This window comes from Rousettus aegyptiacus, unplaced genomic scaffold (assembly GCF_014176215.1).
Source record: "Rousettus aegyptiacus isolate mRouAeg1 unplaced genomic scaffold, mRouAeg1.p scaffold_m13_p_2, whole genome shotgun sequence".
NCBI classification, from domain to species: Eukaryota; Metazoa; Chordata; class Mammalia; order Chiroptera; family Pteropodidae; genus Rousettus; species Rousettus aegyptiacus.
In genome coordinates, this window is record NW_023416295.1 from 16,322,906 (window position 1) to 16,349,828 (window position 26,923).

General features: G+C 38.0%; 1 protein-coding gene across 1 annotated transcript; it reads left to right on the plus strand.

The window, feature by feature from the left end:
- Nucleotides 1-11: 11 nt before the first annotated feature.
- On the plus strand, nucleotides 12-26,181 carry PECR (peroxisomal trans-2-enoyl-CoA reductase). Its single transcript, XM_016156766.2, has 8 exons — nucleotides 12-197; nucleotides 8,317-8,450; nucleotides 8,801-8,966; nucleotides 13,905-13,986; nucleotides 19,036-19,132; nucleotides 20,960-21,070; nucleotides 25,015-25,126; nucleotides 25,631-26,181. The coding sequence occupies exons 1-8, from the start codon at nucleotides 74-76 to the stop codon at nucleotides 25,714-25,716; spliced, it is 912 nt and encodes a 303-aa protein (XP_016012252.2). The 5' UTR covers nucleotides 12-73; the 3' UTR covers nucleotides 25,717-26,181.
- Nucleotides 26,182-26,923: the final 742 nt, after the last annotated feature.

The window sequence follows — 26,923 nt, forward strand, 5'->3', positions numbered from 1 at the left end:
CCCATCTCCGAGGTTCTGCAGACGCTGTATCCGGAGTCGGCCTACCCTGAGGACACGCAGACACTGTTTGATCATGAACTCTCTGGTCAGGGACAAGAGCTGCATGGTGGCCGACTTGCTGAAAAATCAAGTGGCCATCGTCACCGGAGGAGGCACGGGAATCGGAAAGGCCATTGCAGCGGAGCTTCTGTACTTGGGTATGCGAAGCAGCCCCATGGGCCACGAATGCCTGATGCCGAAATAACTCCATATCTGAAAGTTACTCTATACTTTGTTCGAATGACTCATACAAACAAAAAGAAGTTTATCCAAATCATCTAGCGTAAGAGTTAGGAGAAGGATTATATTTAATGGCTTTCTCATAAGGTAATATAAGAGCATTGCAATAAATTCAAATAGTATCAAAGTATGTAAAAGAAAAAAAAAAGAAAGAGCTTTCTCTTTCTGCTCTGCTCTTAAATCCCCTTCCTGGAGATTTTCTGTGAATCTACCCACAGGCCCACCTATACACACACATGTGTGTATTTTGTTACTTACAAAACTGGGACCACAGTATTCTTATTGCTCCGTAACTCCATTCCATGTGAGTCCCTAAGGTAGTATTTAATTCTTTTCAAAGTTATGTAGTATTCCAGTGTATGGGTCGCAATAGTTTATTTAACTATTCCTTTAATAGAAATTTAGGTTTCCAGTGTTTTACCCAGCATTGCAGTGGTTTTCCCGGTAATAACTTTGCATACTGATTCAAGCTTGTATGTAGTGAAAAGCTCTGGCTGTTAAAGTAAATAGACTTTCAAAGTTGTTTTTCAGTAGAGCTCTACTTGGATCACATAACTTTTCTGAAGCCTTCAGGGTCCAGGTGGGAATCAGTGATGATTTAGTAAACTTCTAATTAGATAATTCTTGTGAAAAAATGTACTTATTGTATGTCTTATTTGAGGCCTTGGACAAAGTCGGGCGTTAATGACCTTAGTATTCCTGAACTGTTTTTCCCCCCCCCATTTAATGAGGTCCAATTTCTTTTCTTTCCTTTTTCTCCCCCTCTTTAATCTTCTGCCACTTCCCCCTGCTTCCAGCTCTGACCTATGGATGTTGCCTTTCTCCTTAAGAATTGGATCTCTGAAGGCCGGGTGTCTCCTCCCACACTGGCGCAGTGGGCTCCTGCTGACTTCCTACTGTGTGGTCTGTGCTCCCACTCCGGGAAGGGGGTGGTGGAGCCTCGCGCATCTGCGGTATGGTCCGCGGATCCACCTGGGGTGCAAACCCAGGACCTTCTGTGTGTAAAGCAGACATGCTAACCACTACACTATGGAGCCACCCCGTGTTGGGTGCTATTTTAAATGGAATTGCTTTCTTAATTTCATTTTAAGATTGTTCATTGCCAGTGTATAGAAAGACAATTGATTTTTGTATTTGATGTTTTATCCTGCAACCTTGATAAACTCATTTGTTAGTTATAATAGTTTTTATTGGATTTCTTAGGATTTTCTGTATGCAAGATCACGTCTTCTCTGCACAGAGATAATTTTACTTCTTCCTTTCCAACCGGCTACCTTTCCTTCCTTCCTTCCCTCCCTCCCTCCCTCCCTCCCTCCCTTCCTTCCTTCCTTCCTTCCTTCCTTCCTTCCTTTTCTTTTCTTTCTTTCTTTCTTTCCCTTTTTCTTTTTACATCCCCATGGCCATTTTGTAACTGCCAATCTGTACTTCTTGACCCCTTCATCTTTTTCACCTAGCTCCAAACCATCAGTTTATCTGTACCTATGACTGTTTCTTTTCTGTTTGTTCATTTGTCTTGTTTTTTAGATTCTACATATAAATAAGATCGTATAGTATTTGCCTTTCTCTGTCTGGTTTATTTCACTTAGCATAATACTTTCTAGGTCTGTTCATGTTGTCACAAATGATAAGATTTCATTCTTTTTTATGGCCAAGTAATATTCCATTGTGTATATGTACCACATCTTCTTTATCCAATCATCTATTGATAGACAATTAGGTTGCTTCCATATCTTGGCTATTGTAAATAATGTTGCAGTGAACATAAGGATGTTCAAATTACCTTTCAAATTAGTGTTGTGGATTTCTTTGGATAAATTCTCAGAAGTGGAAATGTTGGGGTATAATGTAGTTTTAATTTTTGAGGAAATTCCGTATCGTTGTCAATTGTGGCTGCATCAATTTTCAATCCCACCAACAGTGCCCAAGGGTTCCCTTTTCTCCATATTTTCACCAACATTTGCCGTTTATTGATTTATTAATGATAACCATTCTGACAAGTGTGAGGTGATATCTCACTGTGGTTTCAGTTTGCATTTCTTGGATGATTAGTGACATTGAATATCTTTTCCTATGTCTACCAGTCATCTTTTTGTCCTCTTTGGAGAATTGTGTATTGAGGTCCTCCACTCACTTGAGGCCCTATTTCTTAATATGGACTTATGAACCTAAGTTACAAAGGTCAGCTTTTTAATCTCTGTCTTGTTCAGCCTGTACCCTACTTTAGGAACTAGATCCAATTCTACCCATCTCGCAGGCAGAAAGAGCAAAGAAAGAAGGGGATGAGATAGAGGTGACAGCTGATCCAGGGGTACTCATTTCTCCTTTCCATGTCACTGATGGGATTAGTTATTTCCCCCAACTCAGGGAAGCCCAACTGAGGCAGTTGGATCTGGACTAAAAGTGTGTGTTTCTTTCCTCTCCACCAGAATTCAGTGAGTTATAGGAAACACACTCTTTATTCAGCCAGCTGGGTCTGCCAGCGGTACGCAGACCTCAAATTAAGGAGCCCTGCAATGTAGAGGTATAGGTTTTTTAAGTCCTTAAACCACATTCTTCATTCTGTCTGAACACAAAAGTCTATTTTTATTCTGTTTACTAACTGTCAACCCACAGTTGTGCAAGCAGGGATATAGAAACAGAACATTTCTTGTTAGAGCATTATGTTGCCATAGTGATAACCTATGTTCCCATGGGTGAGAGCCAAACAGTAATTGTTCAGCCAACACATTCCCCACTGGCCTTAGCAGAAAATCAAATCTTTTATTCTTCATATGGAAAATTCCTCATAGCCTCTATTTTGTAATACTAAAAGTTTAATAGCATTAATTCTCTTCCTTATATATGCAAATAAGAAATCGAAGAAACATGGGCCAAAAGTTAACTAGAGGAGGAGGATGATTAAAGGTCCAGCTACAGCAGATAGAAGGGTTGTTAGCCATGGTGACCAATTGAACACCCTATGAAATCAGTTATTTGATTCCAGTCTCTGTTCTTCCCTGGCATCTAAATTTCTCTGTACTAGTCATAAGCTTTCTCTATTTATTCCAGAGTTATTGGCATAGAAGCAACAGGTTTCACCCAGGGCCATACATAATCCATCTCGTTCTAAAAATAGTAAATCTAAACCTCTTCTATTTTGGAGGACTACTTCTGCTAGTGAATCAACTTGACGTTCTAGCCTGCTGAGCTCAATTAAATTTAGGGGAGTTCCTACCCCGACACTATAAGGGGGTTTTAGGTTTAGGCACAACCAGCAATCTTGTCCTATGTCTGGGGTGGTCTTATTTAAGACCTCGTGTATTGTCGTTAGCAAAGTTATCAGTGCTCCTTCTGGTTCTGGTTGTGGCTGGTCGAATGCCCGAGCTAAAGAGGATAAAAAGGAAGAAACAGAGGGTTATACTTATGCATGCTTGAGTCTTAGTCTTAAGGACCCATCTTCCTGAGTTGTCCACTCTTCTGCCGCCTTCACATGGGAGTGATGAAGTGATGAATCCATGGTAGGATCTTGTCTACTTTAACTGAAGTGGGCGTCGTCAGGTAGACAGTGAAAAGTCCTTTCTATTTGGGTTCTAGACTTTTGGAAGTGAACTTCTGGATCCACACAGAGTCCCCAGGCCGGCAAATGTTGGGGAAGTCTGTCCCTGGGGCTGAGTAAACAGCACGAACCCAGGACCAAATCTCCTGTGCACTTCGAAGGGCCTGTAAAGACTTAAGTAAGACCAGGTTACGTAGTTCTGCCTTTTTCTCATCTTCTGTGCTAGGTACTGAAGCTGGGGGGTTTTCAAAGAAAATTTTAAATGGGGTGAATCCATTGATATATGGAGTCCACCTGGCTTGGAGAAGAGCAAAGGTGAGAAATTCTACCCAGGTCCCACCAGTTTCTAATCCTAACTTGACTAATGTCTCTTTTAGAGTCCGATTCTTTTTCTCTATTTGGCCCAAACTTTGGGGCCGGTAGGCGCAGTGGAGTTTCCATCGCAAATTTAGGTAGCTAGCCAATTGCTGTGATAACTTTGCTACTAAGGCTGGCCCATTATCTGACCCTAAATTTCCAGGGAGACCAAATCGAGGGAGGATTTCTTGTAGTAGTTTCTTAGTGACTACTAAGGCAGTCTCTTTCCTGGTAGGGAAGGCCTCTACGCATCCTGAAAAAGTGTCTATAAAAACAAGGAAATATTTGTAGGCCCCCCTCCCCACAGTCAGGGCTACCTCAGTGAAACTGACTTCCCAGTGGTCCCCTGGATGAGTTTCTCTTTTCCTATGCCTAGATTTTCCTATCTTCCCCTTCTTTGGATTAACTTGGGCACGAGCTGGGCATCGTGAGGCAATCTCCTCTGCAGTTCTCCCTTTTAACACGTGAAAGTAGGAGTCTAAAGCTTAGAGCATCTTAGTCCGCCCTAGGTGTGTGGTCTGGTGAAGTTAGTAGAGGAGAGTCCTTCCAAGGGCCTGTGAGAGCCCGATTTTTCCATCTTGGGTCGTCCACCACCCCTGTTGGTTCCTAGTGGCTCCCTTGTCTTGAAAATATATGTTCTCTTCCTCTGTATCGATCAGAGACGGAGGCAATTCTGGGTACGGGACAATAGTCAGTAGATGTGGTGGGGGCCCCACTGGCCTTGTGGACGCCGCTGTCCTCTCTACAATCGGCTTGTCGGTTTCCCTCAGCCTCAGGACTATTCCCTTTTTGACGCCCTTTACAAAGAACAATAGCAAGAGCCTTAGGCATCTCTATGGCTTCAAGTAAGACTAAAATCTCCCCCTCGTTCTTAACGTCCTTCCCAGCTGAAGCCAGAAGCCCTCTTTCCTTGTAGATGGCTCCTTGTACGTGTGCAGTGGCAAAGGCATATCGGCTGTCTGTGCATATTGTGACTGCTTTATCCTTTCCCCATCTTAGTGCCTCAGTGAGGGCGATGAGTTCTGCCTTTCAAGCAGAAGTCCCATGGGGAAGAGCTTGCGACCAGATTGTGCTAGTTAGAGTTATGACCACTGCCCCTGCATACCTCCTTCCTTCCTTCATGAAGCTGCTCCTGTCCATGAACAGAGCTTCATCGGCCTCGGGCAGAGGGGAGTCTTTGAGGTCAGGCTGTGAGGAACATACAGTGTCAGCGAAATCTATGCAGGCACGAACTGGGGGCCGTGGGGTCTGGGTCTGGCAACAGATTGGCTGGGTTGATGACAGTAGCTTAGGATTTTAGCCATACGTTTGGGGTCATCTGGTGCTTTCCTATTGTTGAACACCTTCTGGGCTATCTCAGAAACAGAAGTAGGAAGGAATAAGCATTCTCCTCACACTATAATTTATGCTTTTTTGAAAATTATGCCTAAGTTTTGATAAATTTAATTCTATTTTAAAGTTAATCTTGTCTTATAAGGAACTCACTGTGAATCATTTCAATATTTGCTGTATAAAGCTCTCTGGAATTCCAAAAGTTGTCTCCATTTAGAGTTTACTAAATTATAACTTAAATTTGAAAAACAGGGTTTTTTTTTAAAGTACCTTATTTTAATATGCAGAAGCTAACACATCTTATGTAACTAATGTAATTCTGTCCAAATGGAGAGCCGTTTTACTCTCTGCCTTTAGTAACTTCATTTATTCTACATATTACTGCAAAGTAACAGATAATCACCCTACAGCCTGGGCTTTAAGGCTCTATTAGGGTGAGGACAGGGACACAGGAGTATGTAGAAGGAGCAGCCAGCCTTAGCTTGGTGAGGGAGAGGGAGAAGGGTTATTAATATAGTGGTAATGATCAGTGCAGTTGAATTTAAATCTTCCTTATGTCTTTGGGCCTCTCAGAAACGGAGGTGCTCTTCCCTTTCTCTGCTTTGAGGCTGCACTGGCAAACATTTCTGCTTACCATATTTGTATATGAAGAGAAAGAAGCATTCTTTTTAGGATGAGCCAAGACTGAGAGCAACAATGAGCCATAAGGTTCAGGATTAGTTAGTAAGGTAAGTGGATATTCCAAAGTCTGGTAGCTTGGTCTTTTCACTTAAGGAAAATACCAGTAGCAGCGTCAGCCTTCCCGTGGGCAGCTGCCCCTCTTCCTTTAACATTACAAGTCCATGAACAGGGGTTCTGTTTTCACTTCCTGTGTTAACTGGTTTTTATTTTGTTTTACACTTGTATCTTTCTCGGCCAGTCCCTCTTTCAGCCATGCATTTTTGTAAACGTACATAGGTTTATCGTTGGGAGACAAAGAGGCCACAAGACTGCATGTTTTTGCTGTCTGTGCATGCACTGAAGTTCCGATGCATGGTAACCAGTCACTGGCAGGCATTGAAAGACGTGACATGATTAGTCACTTTGGCACCGATCAGGGGATGCCTCTGTCATGCACGTTGTGGACTGAAGAGCTAGTTGTGAAGTTTGTGTTCTGTGTAATTACTCACAGTTAATATCCCATGGTAACTGAAATTTGAACCCTGTAGGTGGGGGACTGGAGTTATTTATCTGAGCTAAGGTAACTGAAATGAGTGTCTGTGAGAGCTGAGCAGAACAAGGACTGCCTTTCCTTACGCACCACCCTTCCCGGCCGCCGTGCTCCTTTTCTCATGTATTTTATTTCTGCATGTATTATAAATCCCATAATACATTGTTATCATTTTTACTTTAAACAATCACTGTTTCTTAGAGGTTTGAATAGAAAGAAGGAAATTCTTTATGTTTAGCAACATAATTACCATTTCTGGTTTTCTTCTGTAGATTTAGATTTTCATCTGGTATCATTGTCTTTCTCGCTCGAAGGACTTTCTTTGATCTTTTTGTATGCAGGCCTGCCTTAATGAATTCTTCCAGCTATTATATATGTGAACAAGTCTTGATTCTGCCATCATTTTTGAAAGCTATTTTCACTGGGTCAAGAATTATAGGTGCATAATCCTTGCTACTGCCCCCTTCCCCCAAGTACCTTTAAGACATTTCATTGTCTTCTGGCTTGTATTGTTTCTGTTTCTACAAATAAATCTTCTGTCCTTTTTTTTTTTATCCCCCCCCCTTTCGTTCTGTACTGAATGAGCTCTTTTTTTCTGGCTTTTAAAATTTTTCTCTTTATCACTGACTTATTTAATTATATCATCAGTGTCATTTCTGGGTGTGTTTTTATTAATTGACTTTTCTCCTCATTATGACTTATATTTTCCTACTCCTTTGCACGCCTGGTAGTTTTTCGTTGCATGCCAGACATTTGAATTTTACTTTGTTGGATGCTGGTTCTTTTTATATTCTTATAAATATTCTTGAGCTTTGTTCTGTGATGCAATTAAGTTACTTGGAGATAGTTCAATACTTTAAAAGAGGCTTACTTTATGTTGAGCATTGACCTGAACAGCCTCTAGTCTAGGGCTAATTTTGCCTCACTTCTGAGGCCATACCCTTCTGAGTACTTTACCCAATGTACCCAAAGTGAAAGCTTTTCCTGATGGGAACATAACTACTCCCAGTGCTTTGTGAGTACCAAGGTGTGTTGTCTCTGCTCATTTGGGGTCATTTGTTCCCCAGCCTCAGATCGTTTCCTTACTTACATGCTCTAATCAGTGTGCAGCTAAAGATTTGAGGAAATTCTCGGCAGGTCTCTGGAGTTGTTTCTCTCCGTGTACCTCTCTTCTCTCTATGCCCTGTGTAATCTGGCCATATTAGACTTCCTAGACGTCCAGCTTCATCTCTTCCATGCAGGAGACTACTGGGCTCTGAATAGGTCCCTCCTCCTTGTGCTGCAGCCAAAAACTCTCTTCAGGAAGCAAACTGGAATAATCATAGAGTTCACGCCACTTGTTTCCACTCTCTGAGATCACTCTCCAGTGCTACCTGATGTCCAATGCCTGAAAACCGTGGTTTTGTATATCTTGTCCAGTTTTCTAATTATTTTGGGCTGTTGGGTAAACTCGGTTCGTGTTACTCCATCTTGACCAGAAGCAGAACTGGCGATTCATCTTTTTGATGGAACACGTGCAGATTTGCTAAATTATTATTATTATTTGGAATTTGGACAGCTAATGAGAGCATATTTACTTGTTCTTTGGCTCTTTTCTCCTCAGGCTGTAATGTGGTCATTGCGTCCCGTAAGTTTGATGTATTGAAATCTGCTGCAGATGAACTGAAGACTCACTTTTCCCCCACTATCAAGTCTCAAGTCACTCCCATACAGTGCAACATCCGCAAAGAAGAAGAGGTAATGCAAATATATCTGTATCATTCACTCCTTCATTTTTAATATATAGTAGTGGTTCCTAAACCTGACTGTGCTTCAGGTTTTCCTATCGTAACCGTCTCAGGTGAGGTTCACAAGAAGCAGAGCCTGTGAAGGAGATTCTTCTGATGATCTATTGAGTAAGTCACCTCAGGAAAAGGAACAAAAGGGAAGCAAAATAAATTTCATTTTATAATCTTGGGGGTATTGTGATACTCCGGGTTACCCATTCATGGTGAGAGATTGTAAACTCTGTTACTCTCCTAGAACAGGACAGCAACCAAGTAGCAAATTAGGTTATTAACCAGTTGGCTTTTAATGTTTTTCTTTAGGTGAATAATTTGGTCAAATCCACCCTCAATACTTATGGTAAGATCGATTTCTTAGTAAACAATGCAGGAGGCCAGTTCTTTTCTCTTGTTGAAAACGTCACTCCAAAGGGATGGCATGCTGTGATCGAAACCAACCTGTCAGGAACCTTCTACCTGTGCAAAGCAGGCAAGTGTGATTTGTTTAAAGGTTATAGACAATACTGAAAGAGGAATTGTTAGGGGCTCAGAAGCTCCATGTCATCAACATTTGCTGCCCTAATTTTCCCACGTACAACATAGGAATATAAATTGCTACACTTTCAAATAGTAATTTGGCAATATTTATAAAGTAGGGATGGCTTTTGAATTTGTGATTTTATTTCTAGGAATTTGTCATGAGGAAATTATTGAGGATCTGTACAAAGATATGGTTACAATGTTGTTCATAAAATTAAAAAGAACTCTCACATCGAACTTTCTTTTTCTTTAAAAAATGAATATGTTAAAGCTGTGTTAAGAACCTGTTAATTAATTCAGTCAAATCTTAAGGGAGAATACCAGAGTCCACATTCTTTCTGAGGAACAACTAATTAGTATATGTGTATAATCTTTGTATTAAAGGTTATGTTTCATAGGTGGTGACATTAAACTCCTAAAGTTGGGTAACTTAAGTGTTTCCTTCTTACAAACTATGCAAGATATTTTTATGATGCAGAACATAGAACGAGTTTATTCTGACCTAAAGGATCTTCGCCCCAACGTGGGTTACACTTTGTATTCTTAGTATCTTTAAGCCAAAGGTCTTGAAGACCTTCCCAGGCTTCATTATATCTTTAAAACTATAAAGATCTGTGATACAGGATTGGCTGCTCCAGTGTAGAGACCCAGAAAAGACAATTTAAAGAAGATAATGAAGGGGTTCAGAACAGTCTCTCCAAAATTTGCTTCTCTGTCATGTGGATTATTTTGACCTGAAAGCATTCGAGACCTGGCAGTTTCAGAAAACACATTTGCCCCTTCCTTAACTACCTAGAAGAATTTAAATTGGGTGCCTTGCCCATACTAAGAGTTATTACCAAAGACACCTTTTTATGACCTATATGTAGAGCAGGACAAACATCTAATTACTGAACATATGCTGTTGTTCTTCTTCAGTGACCCCCCTCTCCTCTCTAAAGACCCAAGGTACCTTACCTCATCCTTAGCTCAGAGTGGCAGATATACTTCATTTCAACTTTTCATATCAGAATTGCTCGTGTATGTGGAGTCATGACTCTCTCATGTATGTGGGGATCCCATTCATATGTGTATAATTTAATCTGGTTATTTTTTGTAGTTAATTTGTCTCATGCAGATTTTATTTTTAGGCTAGCCAAAGAACCTAGAAGGGTAGAAGAAAATTTCTCCCTCCCCAACACATAAAAGTTCAGGTAGGTAGTTTAGGGATAGTATTGTAGTTCCATAGTCATAAGGACTGTGATATTGTGATTTATAAATACATCCTCCATCCACAGTTCCTGGCCAACAGCTCCCTAAATCCTTGGAATTTCCTGATCAGTAAGAGCAATGGAAGCATCTTTTGTCATATTTGGTCTCTTGTTCTCAGTTCTTGAAATTGATTCAGAGCCATTAAGGTGAAATGGCTGTCTTGCTATACATAACAAACCCTTATCAACCATAACCAAGATAATGTTAATGAAGCAAGTTTTGGAAATCCCCTAAAGTTGGGAGCAGTACTGGTTACCGGGGAACCAACTATGAATAGAGGGTTGGAACTTTCAGTCCTGCCCCGTAATTTCTGGGGAGGAGAGAGAGGTTGGAAGTTGAATCAATCACCAATAGCCAATGATTTAATTAACTGTACTTATGTCATGAAGCCTCCATAAAAGCCCAAAACGATGGGGTTCAGAGAGCTTCCAGGTTCGTGAACCATAACACTTCTACACGCCACAGTGCTGGGCCTGAAATTCTATGAGGACAGGTAGTTCCTTTGTTCAGAACCTTGTCCTATGTATCTCTTCATCTGACTATTGATTCCTATCCTTTAATATTCTTTGTCATAAACTGGTAATCTGGTGAGTAAACTAGTTTCTTGAGTTCTGAGAGTGACGATAGCCAATTAGTGGACGCCAAGCAGGAGGTCATAGGCACCTCTGATTTATAGCCACTCAATCCGAAGCACAGGAAACAACAACCTGGACTTGGGACTGACTTCTGATGACTATCTTGGATATCTTGAAGAGATAGCCTCGTAATGGCTCTGGAAAAGTGTCAAGGGAGAAACACAAAGATGATTTCAGAGTAAAATATGGAGGAGTTTTTAAGCACAAGCAGGAAGTCAGTATAAGTAATTTAAATAAAATTCTTCTTTCTTATGCTAGTTATCAAATCATTTTACAGATTTTTAAAATATTTGATGTGGCACATACTGCTTTATTGATTTTCATTTCCCAACTTTTTTTTTTTTTTTTTTTTTTTGGCTATTTAGAACCATTGATTCTTTCAGATGAATTTTATGTTCTAGTTTCTTTCCCGAAAGTCCTGTTGGGGAATTTAATTGGAATTGTGTTAAACTTTTTAATAATTTGGAAATAATTAACATATTTGAATATTGTCTTCCTATTTTGACATGTCTTTTTATTAATTAATTTTTCTTTCATATCTAAAGGTTTGTGGTTTTTGTCATGGAGATCTCATATATTTTTTTTATTAAGATTCACCTAGATTTTTTTTATGTCTATTGCTTTTTTGAATGGGCCTTTTCCAAATAATTTATCAACCAGATTATTGTTGGTTTACAGAAGAATTATTTTTTTAAATTGATTTTATAGATTTATCAATAGATCATTACTTATGGTTTGTCAAATTAGTCTTTTGGGTTTTCTATATATACGATTCTGTTGTCTAAAGAAAACTAGTATATTTCATTGATTCAGAGATACAGTCAATTGTGAAATGCACCATCATTTTATAGATTGTTAAAAAAAATAAAAACAGTACTTTTTGTAATTGTAAGATGCCACCAATTGCAGGACATATCATAATTTGCAATGTGAAAAAGTTGTCTTTGATTTTAAATATATTGTATTTCATGTCTTCTTTTCTAGTGGTTTTACTCCTCTTTTCTGTCATATGTTAAGAATTGGTAAGAATTCCCAGGAAAGCATTAAGTATAGTGGGGAGCCATCCTTATTTTTGGTTAAGTTTCTAATAGAAAGTATATTGAATTGATCTCAGGTCTTTAATTAATCTAATATTCTAAAAATTGGATTTCTGTTGAAGCGAGTCCTGAGGTACATCTGTAGCCTTGTCTTGACTTATATGAATAGAATGGATGCCTATATGTCAAATTGGACTTGAAAAATGATGAAATATTAAAGCACGAAGTTAACAAAAGGTTTAAGATTGATTTGCTAAAAACAATAAAACATTACTAAGAGAAATGAAAGAAGATCTGAATAAATGAAAAGACATTCTGTGTTTATGAATTGAAAGGCCCAATATGTTGAGATGGCATTTCTTCCCAAATTGATCTGTAGGTTCAATGCAATCTCTATCATTTTTTTTGTGTGTGTGAAAATTGACAAGCTGATCCTAAAATATGTATGGAAATGCAAAGAACTCAGAATAGTCAAAACAATTTTACAAAAGTAGAAAATTAGAGGATTGATTTCTCTTGATTTCAAAGCTACTTCTTGATTTGAAAAAACTGTGATACTGGCATAAGGATAGATGTATAGGTAAATGTCACAGAATTCAGAGTCCAGAAATCAGCATTTATGTATATGGTCAACTGATACCTGACAAAGGTACCAATGCGATTCTATGGTAAATAGTAGTCTTTTCAACAAATGGTACTGCGACAGTGGATATCTACATGCAAAAAGACACTTATCTCTCAGCATAAATGAAAGTTAACCAAAAGTTCAAAATGGATCATGGACCTAGATGCAAAAAGTAAAATTATAAAACTTTTAGAAGCAAACAAAGAAGAAAATCTTTCTGATCTTGGGTTAGGCAGAGTCCTAAGATACACTACCAAAAATACCTCTTATAAGATATAAAATTGATAAACTGAACTTAAAATTAAACATGTTTGTGCTTCAAAAGACACCATTAAGAAAATGAAAAGATAAGCCATGGACTGGGAGAAAAGATATCCAAATCACATATCCGAAAAAGCACTTGTATCTACAATATGCAAAGAACTTTTATAATTCAAAAATAAGAAAACAATCCAATTAAAAGATGAGCAAAAGATTTGAGTAGATTTCACCAAAGAAGATATGTGAATGGCTAATAAGCTCATCAGAAGATGCTCAGCACCATTAGTCATTAATCATCACCTGCAAATCAAAAGTTTCACGAGATACCACTTTACATCCACTAGAATGGCTATAATCAAATAGCCAGACAGTAATAGTGTGGAGAAACTGGAATCCTCATGCATTTTTGGAGGAATGTCAAATTGTGGAGACACTTTGGAAAGCTATTTGGCAGTTTTCTGAAAAGCTAAACATAGACCCTGTATATACTCATAGATATGTACTCAAGAGAAATAAAAACATGTTTCTACATAAAGACTTGTGTTCATATCACCCCTAAAGTGGAAACTATCTAAATGTTCATCAGCTAGTGATTGGTTAAATAAAATGTGTCAATCCATACAATGGAATACTATTCAGCAATAAAAAGTAACTATTGATACATGTTACAGTACAGGTGAATCTCACAGTTCCATGAAGCCAGACAGAAAAGACCACATATTATGTGATTCTGTTTATGTGAAATGTTTAGAAGGGGCAAATCTGTAGAAACAAAGTAAATGAATGCTGGAGAATGGGTTGGGCTGCAAATATGCCCAAAGGAACTTTTTGGGATGATGGAAATGTTCTGAAATTGCGTTGTGGTGATAGTAACAGGTCTGTATATTTATTAAAAATCATTAAATTATGCACTAAGTGAGTGAATTTTATGATATGTGAAGTGTACCTCAATCAGGCTTTTATGAAAAAGAAATGTAAATTAAAATTGAAAATATATCAAATAAAAAGCACTCTGGAGCAGGATCAGAGAAGGGTTAGGACAGTATTTAGTATAATTTTCATTTGTCTGTTTTCTGCAGTTTACAAGTCCTGGATGAAAGAGCATGGAGGATCTATCGTCAATATTATTATAGGTATTAGAAGTGGATATCCAGGATTTGGGTAAGCATTTTAATATTTTTTTCCTGTGCGTCAAAGGTTCAGAAATAGCCAAAGTAAAACTAGCATGTCAATGAAGTAGTATTGAGTATCAATTTATTACACACACATCAAAAAGACAGTTTATGGACCAGGAGTACTCAAGCAAAAACATGGAATAAGGCTCAGGGGTGTATTGTTATCAAGCAGTTTATCTGGTGAGACAACCTGTGACTAGTCTTCACGGTGATTGTTTATAGTATTTGATTTTTTAATAGTTACCTCATATACACCTTGGGAGGCAGTTAAGTTTACCTATGATTTCCAGAGGCAAAAGCAAGAAATGACTCAGGTCAGGTTAGCTTTGCAAAACAAAGTTAAGCTGTGTTTCTGTAAGTTAACTGGTTTCGTCTGCTCAGGGGGACTTCAAGGCTGGTCTCCCTTTGCTTTTGATTTTAACAATTGTCTTCGGATTTTGTCCTTTGAATACAGAGAGGAGGGCAGGGAAATTTTCTTAAAGGAGTAATTTTATTACTCCTTTAAGAGTTACGATCTCAATATTTAACATTTCCCTTTATTTGGACTTCAAAAATGTACTTCTGAATTTCTCATTCATGTTAGGGGTTCCAGATTTACCAAGAAAAGAAAAACGAGCAAACAGGATGCCTTATTTAATACGTTTTTAATTACAAATATGTCCCAACTATTGATGGGGCATACTTATGGTAAAAAAAAATTTCATGGTTTATCTGAAATTTATATTTAACTGAATGTCCTATATTTTATCTGCTGAACCTGATTCAGATGTTTCTGAATGGGTCCCTATTGTTTAGAAGCCTCTGTGAAGGTGTGAAATGAAACTAACCTAATCTTCAAATTAGATTTGAATATCATGAATATACCTATTTAATTTTAGGCATAACTGCTAAATTGTTTCTTCATAATAAAATTTGACATATTTGACCCTTATTCCGATTATGTTAAATTTTTACATTGCAAACCGATTTTTTTTTTAAAAAAAGGAAGGAAATCAAAGAACTAATGAAACCAAATCAGTAGATTTTTCATAATTGTCCAAAAGGCCATCCAGGTAGAAAAACGATGTGCCAGGGAGCTAATTGAAAACCACGTGTACAGCAGTTAAAAAGTCTGGTTTAAGAAGTTTAGTTTTGCTCATTTCTTTAGTATCTTTTATAAGTTTTGATTCCTTTTATTTTTAAATATATATTTTTTAAATTTTCCATCATGGAATCTTTATTTCTTTGAAATGAACCTATCTTGGCGTTATAAAAACAATGCGTGCTAGTTTTTATAGATATAAAAAACTATATAAGGTAGAAAGTCAAACCCTCTAAACCCTCTCATCCCAGAAATAACCCATTAACTAATTAAAATAACGATCTTAATTTCTGTATAATTATTAAGTAATCTTTAATCTGTAGGGTGATATTTTGGCACTGTGTGAATATTCTCTTTGACGTTATGATTTTAGCGACCATTGCTGATTCTTACCTGAATCACTGAGGGTATGAAAATGTAGATTTTTCTGATTTCATAATTAATTCTATATTTATTAGCTGATATTCTTCCATAGAGAGGATTTTTTTTTTGCCACAACTATCCCTTCTTTCTCTCCTTATATCTATATATATTTATTAATGTTATCATCATAATTATTAAATTGTTTTTGGTATACTATTATCAACTTATGGATTTCCTTTCAAATTCATTGTTTCAAATGTAGAGATTGCCTCAAATTTAATAGAAATTTGTATTGTTTCTACATTTGGTTATTACAAATAATTCTGTAATGAATGACATTGTATATATTTGTTTCATATTTGTGGAAGTATATCTTCAGTTGGGTTGCTGAGTGAAGGGTAAATAGATACTGTTCGGTTTCCAATTTTTTTTCCATTTTGCACTCCCACCAACAATATATGAGAGTGCCAGTTCTCCACAACCTCACCCAAATTGGGTATTTCAACTTCTGGTCAACTGTGATGAACAAGAGATGGTATTCCCAGTTGAGCATCTCTTCAGTTGTTGAAGGGCTGTCTGGATATCTTTTTGTGTGTAGTTGAACTGTATTGCTGTCTTGACACATTTTTCTATGGAGGTTCTAATAATTTTCTTCTGAATTTCATCTAAGGCTAGTCTGTTTTTCCATTGTGCAAAGAAGTTTAGACTGACCTGATAATCTTTTGGGTCATTGTCAGTAATTACAAGAACAAGAGATGGGTCAAAAAGCAACTCACATCTCCCTTGGAGAGGCAAGTTTTTGTGGCTCAAATGCTCCCCAAAGGGTGAATGAGTAAACGGATTTGTAGTATATTTATATAATGGACAAGTACTCAGAAATAAAAAGGAATGAACTATCGACTCTTGCAACAACACAGATAAATCTTGAAATAATTATTTGGAGTGACAGAAACCAGATGAAAAGGATAATTTGTGTATACTTTGTAGAAGTATTTTTAAAATTCATTAGTGCTGAATTCACTGAAAGTTGCACATGATTCCGCCTCATATTTACGAATTACAGGAATGTGACAGCCTTAAGAGCAGTTTATCATTTATAATCTGTTATTGCACAGATTCTAAGAGGCTTTAAATCATGTCTGATACTAAATCACATTAGTATTTCAGAAAGCTATCAGTGAAAGAATGGATGTGAGACCTGCCATTCAAACGGTAAAATGAAATCTTACCCATATCTGGATCATAGTGCAGATAAATACCAGTCCCTCTGGGACATTCCTTTAGAAGAGTAACTGAAATAGCACCTCATTCAACATAGTCATCACCCCACAGCTGAATTGCCCACCCTCTGTCCTCTCCTGACATGAAAATGGAGGCTTTACCCCCATGGTCCATTCAGACTTGTCATCCATCTGGACCTCCACCTCTCCCGGTAATGCTAGCTAGAATCAAATCCTTCAGAACCCAGGACTATTGGATAAACTGGATCAGATGAACTCTACTTTTACTTCGTAAATGTTACAATTTTTTTTTTTTTTATCCCAAAGATGAGCAGATTAAGATGTGTTGTTTCAGAGTCTGGAGTAACTTCTTTCAAGGTCCATATAATTTCTTGCAGAGCCGACTACTACAGAGGAAGTCTTCAAGAATAGAGAGCTGGGGCTTTCAGGTTTTGACACCTGTTGCCAATGCTCTTGACACCCATTGGCAATTTCACTTCTGATCTCTCCTCTGCCTCATTTAGTAAATCTTTGAGTGTGGAAATGTAGTTTGAAAATGCTGTTATGTTTGCCTTGAGTTTATTGAATGTCCTTCTCTTTATCTGTAAATGTTGAAAGAACTGTATAGGGGAGGAAAAAGAATTTTCCCCTCTACCTGTGATTTCTTGGCTGAGACTCCTGTAATAAAAGACAGATTAACCAGAGAAAAACAAGCAGAAGTTTATTCATGGATACATGGAAATACCCAGAGAAAATGAGTAATTCCCTGAGGTGACTCGGAATTCAGACTTAAATACTATTTTAATAAAGAAGGGGGGGGCAGGAGATGTAAGCCTTGATTTTTAGGGAGGATGACTGGGTCCTTGGAAGAAGAGATGGGAGGTGTGAGAGTTTGTGACAAAGTTTGTCTGGGAGTGGTGTCAACTTCTAGTTTCCTCTCCTGTGATAAGAATGAATTTTTCATAGTTGATGAAACTCCTGGGGAGGGAATTTATGACAATGGAGTTCCTTTTGGATGATCTGTCTTCTGGCAGATAAGGGGAGTTCGGAGAAAGTCTCTCCTTGCATTTGCTGTTGATTTCAAGTGCCAACAGCTCAAAATAATCGATATGTCAAAGTGGCATTTTTTGAGGTGGAATGCCTTAAGCTCTTACACTTGTATTTTGGGGTGGCACTCTCTGCTCCCCTTCAACTGCCTCTTGCTCACATTCTACAAACCGGTTCGGGCGTTTAGAAAATAACTCCTGTCTAGTTTTCTACCTCTCTTTTAGTTCTAGGGGTTTTCTCTCTTGGGTGGCTACCAGTTTCAGAACGACTGCCATTTGCTTCCTCAGGGGCTCCATGTCACTGTGGAGCATTTTCTAGAGATGCAGGACCTCATGTGGTAGCCTTGACGGTCATGGGGCTGAGTGTAGGTGGACAAACACCTCTAGGTCTTCCTCACAGCACAGGCTTGTGCTTCCTATGTGAGCATGTCAGTTCTCGCCCCTGCCTCTTGCTCCTGGTGGTATGGAGGAGCTTGGTCATCTTTTAGTCATTCTTCTCAGCTGCACGTTGCTCTGGTGGTGACAAACAAGACAAGGGAAGCTGTCCTGTAGACCCACCCAGGACTTTCAAATGCAGTAGCAACAAAAGTTGTGGCCGCATTTGATGGTGATGGGGCCACTCAGGTAATCTGACAGGTGGAGCAGGGGGTTCCTTCTGGAATCCCTCCAGGGCTGCCACAGCCGACACTGGGACTGAGGTGGGTTTTCTTCAGGAAGATAGGGCTCTGTAGGAACTCTTGAGTGAGAGGTGGATACACCCTCAGGTCTTACATACTTGATTCTGAGGACCTTGTCATAAATTCTAAGGTATAGTGTACCTGTACCTTTTGCACAAGACCCCAAACAGACACAGAATCTAAATATTTTCAACCTCATGTCTGGAAAAACTTTAAAATTTCTTTAAATTTTGGTATGTCTAGAAATTTCTAGCCTGATGTATGAATTTCATATGCCTTGTTATCTAAAATTGCTTTAAAAAACAACCACACTTGTAACCTTCCAAATTACCATTTTTGTTTTGTTTTGTTTTCCTCTGTAATAAAAAGGTTCTTCAAAATATTTCTCTTATGCTCATGTGAATTAGAGAGTCTCATGTGGGCCTACAGAATGAGAGATTTACTCAGCCATTAAATAGCTGTGGTTTGGCTTTAATATAGAAGGACCCAGTTCTTTCCCGTTGTCCAGAGCCTCAAAAAGATAGAATCTCATGACAAGAATGTTCTTGTGGGGCTCTGACAGGTCATTGGTACACACCTGTTGGTTTAGATAAGGAGAGAAATAGTCAACAGAAGCTGATTATATTGTTTATATTTTGTCTTTCGAAGGCACAGCATAGCTGCCAGAGGAGGTGTTTATAGCCTCACCAAAACCTTAGCTTTGGAATGGGCCAGCAATGGAGTAAGGATCAACTGTGTTGCCCCTGTAAGTAGATGTTCTGTTTGAAAGTTGTTGACAGATTGTGTTCTTCTGATTATTGTGTGTTGTCGATAGAGGTATTTGTTAATATGTATGTATACTAGAAAAAACTGGCTTTTAAAAATAGATAAAATCAGGAAAAGCCTTCTTTGATTTATAACTATTGTTTGATTTGATTGTCAAGGTTAAATTAAGGCAGTGATTCTTGTATATTATTAGAATTATCAGTGAAATATTTTTAAAATAGTGAGATTATATATATATATTTGACTCTGCTCTCTGGAGCCCAGGCATCAATATTTTTAAAATTTACCCAGGAAATTCAAGTGCACAGTGAGCATCGAAAACTACTGCTTTAAAGGATGGATTTTTCTGGATTATTTTGTTATTTCTTGCGATATCATTAATCCCTTCTTCATTAGGAGGGAGAGAAACTTAAAGTCTAAGCTGTAGGAAAGAGCTCCGAGTTAAAGATCAACTGGAAGTCAAAGAGATAATTTCTCTGAAACCTAATGTAAGTGTAAGGGGGGAAAAAACTGTCATTGTGTGAGAAGTAAGATAATAGTTTATGCTTCCGTGAGGATTACATCCTGGCCATATACTGAGAGACATAAAATAAAACTTCTCGCTCGTCCTGCGAAACTCACCTCGAATCCACTTCTCTGTGACGTTTCCTGGTTGTTGCTAAGACAGCAATCATCCTTCCATCTGAAAGTCTATAACATTAATGGACATTATCTATTGTAATCTATGCTGCTCAGTGGGAACTAAGCATGAATTGACTCGTCGACATTAGTTAAAAAATCTCATCTCTAACGAATTTCAGGCTTCTAGCCAGAAACATCATTTCCCTTGATTCTTTCATAGCTGACATTTATTACCTTACCTATATTACACTCAAATATTTATAAGATAAATTAAATATAATTCCATTCTTAATATTAATAACTTGGAATACTAGCTTTCAAAATGCATTTCTTGAAAACCTTTCGTATTGGTATGTGAATGTTATAAGTACAATATGAAACTCATGTTTGTTCTTCTGAGACATTTTTAAGTTTAGTGTCTAAACCTTTATACTCCTAGAATATTCCTTCTCTTTGAATGAAAGATTATAAATTAATTATAAATCGATATGTCACCCTAGTATCATTTAGAATAAATAATACTGCTAAATTTCTTTTTCTTACTTTGATGCCTCCTGTGTCCTAGCCTCCTCCTCATAACCTCTTGTAGTTTGGGGCCAAAACAAATAACTTTATCCTGTGTTACACAGTTTTTGAGTCATTTTTTTGGCTTTATAAACCGTTGAAAGCTAGTGAAAGCAATATGAAAGAATTCCTAAACAATTAAAATTTTAGCTTATTTATATTGTATTCAAATGTTTTATTTGTGATTTCACTCTAGGTGAAAAGTCATGGCACTATTGCACTTTCTAAGCCTCACATAACCATAATCTAGTCTTGTATTGTAAAAGAGAAAAGCTTGGTGGAGGATAAAATAGACTCCCCTGTCCCATTGCTCCCATTTAAGTGGCTTACTCATCTACTCGTGTAATTATGCTTTCAGAAACCAAGACTTTTCTGAAAAAATTCAGGGTGTGACTGATTACTAAGGAAGGGGAGGTCACAAAATATGCATCCAGATAATCCATTCGTAATAGCAATATTTCTTCGACAGTACTGAGAAAAATTACTATTAGAAATCTTAACTTTTCTATTAAACTTAAACCACTTAATTTTTGGTATGGGTTGGTAGATTGCCTTGATGTTTTTATAATTAAATTTTAATTTTACACGCTTTATTTTGTTTCTGTTTAATTTTTAAATATAGGGACTTATTTATTCCCAGACTGCTTTTGACAACTATGGTCATTTGGCAGAAGATTTATACAGAAAAGCCCTTTTGAAAATCCCAGCCAAAAGATTTGGAGTTCCTAAGGAGGTAATGTGTATTTCTAACTCTGATTAGAATTACTTTGGTTCATACTTGGGTAATGTATAGCATTTTAGTGTCCTTTTTAGGTAGTATGATTGGCCAATAGAGATGATCGCTCCCCCTGTCATCAACTCATTTCCCTGGGCTTTCTGGCTCTTGGGGAGCATTCTGTGCTTTGAATACTCACAGAGGTCCTTATTCAGGAGGGAATGCAGTGTGAATTAAGAACAGCATATTCTTTAATCCTCACAAATTGGCAGATTTTTAAAGAGCATTTGCAGTGTGGAACCTGAAACCATGCCAGTGAACTTTCTGTACTCGGTTATATGAAAATCTCTTGATCTTTCTTGCACTTTGTCTGGGTGTTTCACCTACAGATGATTTAACACCAGGCCATTGGTCTTTTGGGAAATATTGGTTCACTGAATTATGCAGATCTAAATGTTGACACACAATTCTAAGTGTTGACATTCGGTATCCAAAGATGACGTTTGATAAATTGTCAAGCTCATGATAATAAGTGCAAGTTTTCCAAAATTCTAATTTTCACTTGAAAGTTCAAATCTTATCATTGACAACAGATACTTTCATTGTTTCTCTTTGAAGTGCCAGTCTCACTGTGCTCATTTTGGAAAATGTCTGCCCAACATCCAAATATGAATAACTGTACTTTGTTAGTCATTCTTCCAAGTAAAAAACAGTGTTTCACAGAAAAAGTGGCTAGTTCAGTTTGGAACTCAAACAACACACTCTTTTTCTTTAGGCAACCATTGTTTTTCTATGTGCAGCAGAAGAGCTTAACGTGTAATTCCTATTTCATCATGCTGGATATTTAAAAGATGTAGATGATATGGTCAAGATTAATGCAACTAGTAGGTTTTACTGCTTCATCAAGGACATTCTAAAGTGAAACAGGCTTTCTCCCCACAAGGAGGACTGGACAGTAAAGAATATCATGACTGCTAGTATAAAGAGATCACTTGCTCAATTTTGTGTTCCTGCTGTGATTTGTGCTGAGGCTCCAACAGTCTTTCCCACCATTGCTTTGGCACCATTAGTACAAATATCGACAAAGTGGGGAAAACAAACAAACAAATAAGGACTTAGTATTATTCTGAAAAAAAATTTTACTTTGGAAATCTCCTGAAAAGGTCTTAGGTATACCCAGCGTTTGCTGATCATGCTTTGACCAATAATGTAGGTGATACCTTCAAGTTTGGTCGTGCAGGGAAGCAGAGATGATGGTAGCTGCCATGAGATGCGGCGTAAGGAGAGAGTTTCAGCTTCTGTCTGATCGGGTGCTCGTAACCTTACATCACATTTTTGAGATACTTCTGATTGCCCCAGCCAATCATCAGGGTCCCATCCGGTGCAGAACGTTCATACCAGACCATGAACCCAACTCTTTATCAGTGAGTTGCCTTCTTTTAGGAGGGTCAGAATGTAGCTATAGTTTTAAAAGGAACTGCCTTGACCCTCCCATGGTTTCCATCAATATCTCTTGGAAAGGGATTTTGCAGCACATGACAGACCCTTCCATTGGCTTATGAGATCCTGCACACTCATTTTTACAAATTAAGAAACTAAGGGTCAATGAGCTTCTGTAATTTGTCTAAGGCCATACATAGGTCGTGGTACTGGGGTACAAAGCCAAGCTTATTTAAAATCCTCGTTATTGTCGATAAACAAAGCTGAAAGTAAACAGGTAACTAACTAAGCTAAAAGAGGTGTTACCCACATAAAGTGGGTACAAGTTACTAGTCTCAAACAGGCATTATTGATTGATAAAGCTCTTGTGAATGAATGACTTAGTACTTTAAGCCCATCCATCAAATGAAACTGTTAAAATGAATGTTAAGAAGAATACCTCTGAAGATATCACAATAACACCCAGTTAATTTGAACTAATTGTATTAGTTCAGTTTAGCTCCATGTTGAGCTCCAAGAATAAAGCAGACATTGAATAGTTATATGTCTTTCACCTAGACGATAGCTTTGATTCAGTGTTATTTAATAATGCCTAGTATGTGGGCAATCACTGTAGTAGGAGCTGGGCAATGCAACATCCCTTCATTTGAGGGGGAAAGATGCATACAGATTCTTTCATTCTGTTTACATTTATTAAGTGTTTATTTTATGCTAAACACCATCAAAGGATGGGGGCCACCACCCAATATTTGAAAACAAAATTCAGCATAACGCCACATTTATTGCTGGTCAGGCACAGTCTCTCTGAGCAGACTATGGATCTTTTGCTTTTTCTTGGGTACGGGGGGGGGGGGGGGGGTTGGGGGGCAGGGAGGGGAGCTAATGTGGTTTCAGGGATCTGAAGACTTTCAAAGCTCATGGTTACTTGGGTGAGATGGTTGTTCTTTGGCTGGATTTAGAAAGGAGCTTACTGGAGTGAGTCTTCCTAACTGGCTAACTTGCAAAATCGAGGCACTTTATCAATTAGTAAGCTAACAAAACATGTTGACAGGAAGAGTTGTCAATGATTAAACAGGATAAACTAGTCTGCTGGTTAACTTGTTGCTGTGGCTCAGGTCTCTCTACCCTTTTCCAAGAATATAAGAATTTGTAAATTATTAATTCTGTCCCAGCTCTGTCTAATAGTCACAAACACAATTTTAGGCTTCCAAGTAGCCACATTAAGAAAAGTTTAAAAGAGGTGAACTTGGTCTTCATAATATATTTTATTTAACCCAATATATCCAAAACATCATCATTTTAACATGTAATCAATAGCCAAAACTTTTAATTAGCTGTTTTACATTCTTTTCATATTGAGTCTTTAAAATCTGGTTTGTTTTATACTTACAGACTGCCCAGATGGAAAGTGTTTTGGTAGCACCATATGGCCAGCAGCCTCTGTTTTAGACCATGCAGTTCTATCCTAGCTGCTGGGAACTCAAGGACGGAGAGAATGCTATGCCTGTCCTCCAGGGTCTCAGAATCTCAAAGAGGAATCGTCATGTAAACGAACATGGTTACAGGGCTATGTGTAGGACCAGGGTGGGGCAAGCATGCCATGGACATAAAATTTAAGGACACACTCGCTCTTATGGTTGTACAAGTATAGGGTCTGCCCAAGAGTGAGCGCCTCCTTAAATGCTGTACCCAAAGCCCCTCATTAGTCTCTCCCTAGTCCCAGCCCTGCTTGGGAGCCTGATAAAATGGCAGATTCTGAGGCTCTGAGTTTACAATTCAGAAGCTATCTGGTAGGATCCAGGAATCTGGAGCTTCAATAAGCATTCCTAAGAATTCCAAGGCAGGCAGGTATTCAGGATCACCCTTTGAGAAACTCGGCCTGTGCCAACAGCCTCACGGGAGAGTTCCTTTACATCCAGTGAAATAATTTCTCTCGTTTGCTGTCGTTTGGGGAGTAGACGTTGCTGAACTCATCCATGAACTGTCTTTTTAGAGGATGCAAGGGGATTCTGAAGACCCTCTTGCAGAGCACTCCTGTCATGTGAGTTGCCCTGCTTTCAGCCTGCAGGACCATGGACTGAACAAACTTAATGGCATTTTATTGTTCTACAGACCCATTGACTCTCTCGGGGACACGAATGTAAAAGCCATATGGCGGCAGTGAGAAGTGGGGTTGTGGATGGGCAGTGAAAGGTGTGGAAGGAACTGAGTTGTTTGAAATGGGAAAGAGCCAAGATTAAGCACTGTGTTCACTATGGCTTCTTCACATTGTGTGGCTTATGTGACACTCTCAGAGGCTCCATCCTATCTTGCTGTCATCTTCACCCTAATCTCTTACTGGTTTTCATGATGCTCAAATAGAAAAAGGCAGTCGTTTCTGTACTGTCGAATTATGGTACACACATACTGTGAGATTCATGTTATAGCCACGTGCTCTGAGATGTGTTCACTCTGGAATGGGGAGCAACTCCAAATGGGGTGTATCTGCTTTTCTGTGTGCATGTGTGTGCTTCTATGTCCAGGTCTCCTCCTTGGTATGCTTCCTGCTCTCTCCAGCAGCTTCCTATATCACCGGTCAAATGGTAGACATCGATGGGGGCTACTTTCTGTATGGTCCTGCATTTGAGATACCAGGTGAGCAGTCAAGAAATGAGTAGTCACTAACAGCATGCCTTTCCATGTCACATTTTCAAAATGCCTTGAGTAGTTACATAAGAGATACAAGTTTCCTCTTACAGAGCCTCATAATGTGCAAAATGTTGATATTCATGATATGATTTTTAAAGGAAGTATTTTTAGCCACAGACAATACCTAAGTATCTTTACTATAGAACTTAGAACTTAGTTTTATATATTTAAAAAAATTTTTGTGTGAATGTAGTTTGGTAGAACTTGAACCATGAAAAATATTTTCAATATGAATATAGGAGGATATATATATATATATATACACACATATATATATAGTAAGAAGTTGCCATATATTTTTTAGATTTAATTCCTTTATAGACTTAATTCCTTTTTGTTCCTCCAATAATCAGCTTAGATATCTGAGCAGAAGAGGGTTTGGTGGAAAATAGAAGGACTTCTAAGGTTAACAACAGATTTGCGATTAATTTGGAGTTTTTCACTTAACAGATCATGACAACTGGCCTGAGGGGATAGGTGACCTTTCTGAAGTCAAAAGGATGAAGAAATCTTTAGAGCGTGAATCCAAGCTCTGAAGTAAGGGAAGAAGGAAGTGTCCTATGTGCCCAAATGCCTTAACATCTCAAGAATGTACTTCTGTACCTTATAGGAGCTTATATTTACATGGAAAAAAATACTTTCTGCTTTTTAAATGTTATCAATTGTGTCTATGCAAAAACTATTCCTGAAATAAATGCATTTTTAAGGTCCAAACCAATGCCTTTTAGCCTGCAATTTAAAAGAAATTTTTTATGAATGGAAACTAACATCCTTTATGATTATACTTTTTTATTTCTAAGAAAAGTATTTGAAAAGTGAAATAATTTCAAATAAATAATAGAGGTATCATGATCTCCCAAAAGGTTGTAATATGTAATTATAAAGGTAGGCAATAAATCTAAATTGTGGCATCATTATGATTCTGACAGCTAGAGTTATACAGTGACTCATTTTACCTGGCAAGCACTTTCATATCAATAAAGCTTTATAGTAAGTATCCATTTGTGTTTTGTTTTATTCATGAAGTCAAATTTATATAAACCCTCTTAATTTAAAAGAGAAGTTATGTATAGATTTTTTTGCAGTGCTTAATTTATGTCTTGATTTCTTACCCAAAGTATTTCCTTTTCCCCATGTTTTTCCTTTTGTATGCAAAAAATTTTTGAATTACATTGTGTGGATGTATTAAGGTTCAGTATTTTGCCTTCAATTGATCCTTTCTGGCAGTTATCTTGATTTCTGAAATGCCATTTTTAAATTACGAGTGTTTGTTTTCTGACTTAATTAAACTTCTTTCAATGGGCATATTTCCTTTTTAAACATAGTAGGTATTTCCTTTTTTTAAAATCAGTAACTCTGATTTTACCAAGCTCTAGGTGGGGCCCCCGAATCAGCCATTTTATCAGGCTCCCAAGCAGGGCCAGGATTAGGATGAGACTAATGAGATGCCAAGGGTACAGGGTTCAAGGAAGTGCTCATGCTCGGGTTCGCACAAGTGCCCAGCCACTGTGATTGTGTGTCCATGCTATTAATGTGAAAAGAACAGAAACCTTTTCTTCGTAGACAACATTTTAGCTGTGGCCTCTGGATGTGATGCTGTCATAGTTAACGTAGAATTACAAGCTATATTGGAGGTCAAGGTAGCCCTGGCGCAGGAAAAGGCAGGGCTTGCCTTTTGAATTACCTCAAGTCGACGACTGCTAAGGACCCCTTCAATCCCAATAGTGTCGACATTTATTTCTG

Bases quoted from the DNA above. Each gene is read 5' to 3' on its own strand.
- PECR (XM_016156766.2), top strand. From the start codon at position 74: ATGAACTCTCTGGTCAGGGACAAGAGCTGCATGGTGGCCGACTTGCTG. The intron at 21,071-25,014 runs GTAATGTGTATT...TTCTATGTCCAG, and splicing joins GATTTGGAGTTCCTAAGGAG to GTCTCCTCCTTGGTATGCTT. The intron at 25,127-25,630 runs GTGAGCAGTCAA...TTCACTTAACAG, and splicing joins TCCTGCATTTGAGATACCAG to ATCATGACAACTGGCCTGAG.